This window comes from Melanaphis sacchari, unplaced genomic scaffold (assembly GCF_002803265.2).
Source record: "Melanaphis sacchari strain LSU unplaced genomic scaffold, SCAv2.0 Contig394_pilon_pilon, whole genome shotgun sequence".
NCBI classification, from domain to species: domain Eukaryota; kingdom Metazoa; phylum Arthropoda; class Insecta; order Hemiptera; family Aphididae; genus Melanaphis; species Melanaphis sacchari.
This window is the reverse complement of record NW_020271250.1, coordinates 25183-31054: the sequence shown is the minus strand read 5'-3', so window position 1 is coordinate 31054 and position 5872 is coordinate 25183. Positions and strand designations below refer to the sequence as shown.

The 5872-nt window shown below is 29.7% G+C and overlaps 1 protein-coding gene across 1 annotated transcript; it reads right to left on the bottom strand.

The window, feature by feature from the left end:
* Positions 1 to 292: 292 nt before the first annotated feature.
* LOC112597183 (lipopolysaccharide-induced tumor necrosis factor-alpha factor homolog) lies at positions 293 to 5105 on the bottom strand. The gene is made up of 3 exons (XM_025343120.1): positions 4863 to 5105; positions 2540 to 2675; positions 293 to 468 (listed from the first exon to the last, which is right to left on the bottom strand). Exons 1-3 carry the CDS (start codon positions 4903 to 4905, stop codon positions 363 to 365), a joined length of 285 nt encoding a protein of 94 aa, XP_025198905.1. The 5' UTR covers positions 4906 to 5105; the 3' UTR covers positions 293 to 362.
* Between the last annotated feature and the right edge of the window lie 767 nt (positions 5106 to 5872).

Genomic DNA, 5872 nt, shown 5'->3' with positions numbered 1-5872 from the left:
AAATAAAAATACATTTAAACTCTATAACTAATAATTATTAATTAACATTAAACATTTTTCAGACTAAAAAAAAAGATATGCGAGAAGACAAAAAAAATTTTTTTATTGAATATATTTAAATATTTTTTTGATAAGATAAATTTTTCATAATGATGAATTTTTTATAAGTTTTAAGTTTTAATAATATTATACATACACAAAACTGTTCAAAATTTTGTTTTTATCGAAATTAATAACATTTTTAATGTTTTTAGTGCATTTTATTGATATTAAAGCATTTTTTTAAGGCGTAAGGTCGTATTACTAATAATAATAATAAAAGTAAACTATTTCTGATTTAAATAGTATTGTTGTATTTTAGTTTATGGTCTGTATTGTCCCAAAAAAGCTTTACATTCTGGGCACATATGTTCGATATTTGAGCAAGAGTCCATGTGGAAAGGTATTAAACAGCATCCACAAATACATCTAAAAAAAAATAATATAATTTTACATACATAAAATTAAACACTATTTATTAGTAAAAAAAAAAAATTAATTTTGTAAAAATATTAAATAATTATAAAACAATACATGTTTACAATGTGATCACAATGGTTTTAAGTAACCACTTAATATTTTGACTAGATGACCTTGTGTTGAAATGAGTTGTTGGAAATCTAAGAAATACTTAAGTGCAAATTAACTACAATAATTGATCATTAAATAGAAGTAAAAAATATATTATTTATTTGGCAACCACAAAGAGCTACTATGATACAACATAAGTATATAAGTAAGACCATAGGCGAAACTACGGGTCAGGCCAGTCAGGCTATGGCATGACCTAATACTGGCTGAAAATTTTTATAATGTATATTATATATTTTAATAATTATTTGGGCACATATTTTTTTATATATATTTTATTTGGCCTGACCTAATAAAAATGTTTAGTTTCGCCTATGAGTAAGACTACTATTTATATATATAATATTTATTTATTTCTTATAGTGGCTGCAATGTATCAACTCCAATATTAAGTTTTTAGTCAGTATTCACAACTGTTTATTTTTTTAAATATTTTGTCATCAGTTTTTTGCAATTATTTTGTAATTGTTTACTAAATGTGTGTAACCATAGACGTGCACACGATTAAGGCTGATTGGGCTTTAACCCCACCTGAGCTTTTTTTATACGTAGATGGGTAGGTACTTTGAACCTAAGAAAGTAGTAAGGCGGAAATTGATAACAAAATAAATCAAAATCATAGATATTTACAAAAATAAAAATGAACTTATTGCCCATGAGCATGGTAAATTTTTTTTCTTGTGTGACTGTACGGAGGGGGAGGGGTCAGATTGAATTCTGTGAGTCAGGACTCACAAATCTACGCAAGACTATGCGCGTAACTTATAATCAAGTTCTTAAAAAAACTGTTTGAGTATTCATTTTTTAGTAATGCGTGTTTATGAATTAATTAATATAGATTGTTTTTTTTTTATAAAATTTGTGGATTAATATTTAATTATTAAACATTGTTTCTGATTGTTGCGATTAATGAAACTATAATATTGTAGTTGGAAGCTGAGTAGAATATAAAATGCTATTAAGTTTCTATATAGATCAAATAATCTTAGCCCTTAGGATGAAACGTTAAGTATTTGATAAATGATGCAAAAATGTTTGTATTTACTAATTAAATTTTGAATCTCAAAGTTTGATTCTACAGAATATTATGTTTTTTTTTCTTTCAATACATATATTATATATTAATTTTTTTTTATTAATTTTTCATTAATTTTTTATTTATAAATGCAAACATCATTAACATAACTATTTTATGGTGCTCATAAATATTACATTGCTAAAATAAAATATGTTTCATAATATAATTATTTAACTTAAATAATTTTTTTATTAATCTTATTTTAAAAACCCGGCAACTAAGGCTATTAGCTGTGGATAGGAACAGTAGATTTTTTGTGCCGGGTTTGTTTTTTAGGGTTGGAACGTCTCTGCGTGTATCTGTTTGGGCCATAGATTCGTCACCAAAAACTGCGTACAAACTTGCAACATTTGCACGTAACGTAACGTAGACGTGTAACAGCAATAGACGTATGGACGTATAAAGGCGTAAAACCCTCGAGTAACAAAAGTTGATGCGCAACGAAGTTACATCGCGTTCCAATAGTTGTCGGAAAATTCGAGTCGCGTCAATAGATGTTGCTAGGTCGAGTTACGAATAGTGCGTCTACGTTACGTTACGCGCAAATGTTACAAGTATGTAAGAACCCTGGTGGTCTCACCCATCCCAGATTAGTGATGCCGGCCGATGCTTGACTTCAAAACACATTGTAGTGGCCGAGGCCAACCACCGCGCCACAACAGGTCACTTAAATAACTATTGTAATATACTTTAAAACAAAATGACCATCCAGCCAAAATATTGGGTGTTATCTAAAACCGTGATTACACTGTATAAACGAAAATATTTTCCTTAGACCAAATTATTATAACTTATAACAATGAAAATCAAAAGTGTTGTTTTATTACTTACCCACCCAAACATAACAGTAAACAACTCAACCAAGCAATAGCTTTATGTTTCTTTAAAACAACTGTATGATTTTTTTTGTTGCATGAACTACAGTAAATAAATGTACTTTTAGGACCCATCGGTTTTGGTGTTGCAGCTGGAGGCGATTGAGGCCATAAAAATAAGAATAAATATTAATAAAACATTTATGTCTTCACATAGACACACTGATGCAAATAATATATATATATATATAATATATAATATGTCATACTTTATGGGTATTAGTATAATAATTATCATTTTTGTAATGTAAAGTAGGCCACTTTATAAAATTTAAACCATTACTATGGAATATTAAGAAAATTAAAAGAGCAATTTTTTACAGCTATAAATAAAATATACAATTAATAGTAAAATAATTCTAATAGTTCTTATTAAATCTTAACCTATATATATATATATATATATATATGTATATATATATATATTTACCAGGCTTGCTCATCTCCATTTTATTTTATTTTATTTCTAGAATTTTTAAATCAACAAGTTTATGTTTTTGTTCGATTTATATAATAATATATATAAATAGTAAAATAATAATTAAGGAATGATAATTATGGCTATTAGGACAATTAAAAAAATATATGAGAAAGTATTAATTAAAATACTTAATAATAATTAACATGGTAATAACATAATTTGTATACACTTGTAGTATATAGTATATTATAACTAAATATATTCTTCAAGCGCCTTTTTGTCACGCACTGTAGTTAATTAAGATAAATAATTTAACTGAAAAATTAATTATTTTAAAAGAAAACTTAATGTGTAACAAGTACAAAGTACAATATTTATTTTTGCGCATTTATCCCACTACTAAGGTACAAAAGCACAAAATGACTTCACTTTTGGTCTATCGAAAAAATTAAGACGATTTGCGCTTTTGGGTTCCACTGAATTATAACAGGGGAATTATCGATTCCGTCGGCTACTATTTATAATATTTACACACTGATTCCGCCGGACATTGTTTATCCCCCCCCCATTGTATATGTATTTAAAATATATAGCAGTGATTCCTAAACTTTATTAGTTTACGTCACTCTGAAATTAAAAAAATTAATTGCGCCTCTTAAGAATAAATAACAAATTTATAGTAGGTATTTAATTATACAAATATTTGTATTGTTATGATAAAATAAATCAACAATAAATATTATTAAATTTCTGTTTAAAGTATTACAGAATTTTTAACTTTTATGAAAAAAATAACTATTACTTAAATTATTATTAATATTAATATTTAATCTTAATGCGAACAATGTGGTCAAAAGTTGGTTGGATGTATTTTTTATTTTTTTATAGTAACTTTCCGAAAATTTCCGAACTAGGTTTAATAAATTTACAATGGAAGGATAAACGACCGGTGGCCGACGGAATGAATATGCAATTATTATAAGCAGTAGCCAGCCGAATAAATATGTAAATAATATAAAGAGTAGCCGGCGGAGTCGATATACGCCAATATAACAATCTTAGTGATTTAATGGAATACAATTGTTGAAGAAATCAAATTCGGTTTTTTGTATTTCGCAACACTACGCCACTACACTACTCAGCAACGACTATACTTACCTGCTCGTAATACAAAAAAAACTATCTTAATTCTCTACAAAGATTTCGAACATAAATCGCATACAGTGCTTCCAGTCAAAAACCCTTCGTGTTATAACCAAAGCACCTTTTTATGTCTCAAACCAATCCCTACACCATGATCTTGCCATATCTTCTGTCCAAGATGTAGCAAAAACCTCCTATAAGCGATTCAACCTTAATATACAAAACCACGCAAATCCCTTAATAAAAAGCCTTGCGTCAGCAAACATTCCTGGTAATCCACAAAAAAGATTGAAAAGGCGGTGGGGCCGCCGTGCCAGGTCCTGCTAACTTAAAAAAAAATAAAAAATAATGTTTATATATATAACCTAATTTCATTCTAACTGTATATACTTGTATATTGTAAAAATTACTTAATTAATTAACTGTCAAAGTGCCTTCAATGGAAGGTTTCTTTATTCTGTTATTCTAGCCATAAAAAAATCTTAACATCACTAACACTTATTGGTTCTAAATGTAACAGATTGTGGAAATAAACATTTTAAGTTAAAAAAAAAAAAAATTCTAGTTTTAGCCCCTTCATTATAAGCTATTGCGTAATAACAATCTATAAAATATTAATAAATAATATCATTATACTTGAACCGAGTGAAATATAACCATCAATGACATTAACAAAACAATAATTATGAGATTTTAATTTTTAAATTATACTCACGTTGGACTTGAAACTGAGAAACAGGCATAGTAATTTCACTCATGTTTTCCTATCCAAAACGAATAAATCTCGATCGTATTGAATAATCACTGCTGATAAAAATAGACTTTAGTGAACCCGTATTATTCAGTTCAATAAATATTTAAAAAGAAACAAAATATTAAAATCAAAATTTATAGTGCGTTCTGTAAACAAAACGCGACCGTCGTGAGCAACAGAGCAATAATTAGTAATGTCGCAATGAGTACGGACTACGGAGTAGTGATTAGTGACACCTGACTAACGACTAACTGGTCGTCAACCGCCGAAGAGCAGTGTACAGGGTAGGGGGAATGGGACGTTTCGGCGTCGAAAGTTGGGCGCTGGACGTTTCGGCGAAATGTCGATTCGAAGACATCCGTTTCAGCGCGAGACCGTTTCGGCGATACCTACGTCAAGGTACTTTTCGGCGCGTAATACATTCGGCCAAATACTCGTAACAATGAACTTATGTCTATGATAATTATACAAGTTTGTTTCACTGTGCAGAGAGTTATAGAAATAATATTTTGATATCTCTTTATTAGTACGAATATTATTGTTATTATTATTACACGAGAGATTGTTATGAACATAGTTGTTCGATCGCGGAACGGTTTTTTTCTTTTGGCCAAATTATATATATCTCCTCGGGACACCACAGGTGTGGCAAAAGATAAGGTGTCCGGCTACAAGATAAAGCTGTGTCCAGCAAGCTCCCCCTCCGCTGTCTGGTGACAGTTCGTAAGCCCATGGCCGAATCGCTAGCCAGCTCGACGTCTGTGTGCCTGTCTTTTTACAACGGTTGACCTGAGAACAACGTGTTCGTCAACCGTTATTTTTGCGTGTCGCAACCAACAAAACCACATGTGATCACGAGGTGTCATTTTTGTTTTAACTCGTCAACGAAGAGCTTGTTTGCATCAGCTACAGTCGTCATCGGTGTCAAGGAGCCAATTGGTCCAGTGCTGTCGCCATCAGGTCCTACATTG

Excerpts from the sequence above, each read along its gene's own strand:
- LOC112597183 (XM_025343120.1), bottom strand. The coding sequence starts at position 4,905 with ATGAGTGAAATTACTATGCCTGTTTCTCAGTTTCAAGTCCAAC. Across the intron at positions 2,676-4,862 it reads TTCTCAGTTTCAAGTCCAAC|CTGCAACACCAAAACCGATG; the intron begins GTGAGTATAATT and ends AATCGCCTCCAG. Across the intron at positions 469-2,539 it reads TTACTGTTATGTTTGGGTGG|ATGTATTTGTGGATGCTGTT; the intron begins GTAAGTAATAAA and ends ATTTTTTTTTAG.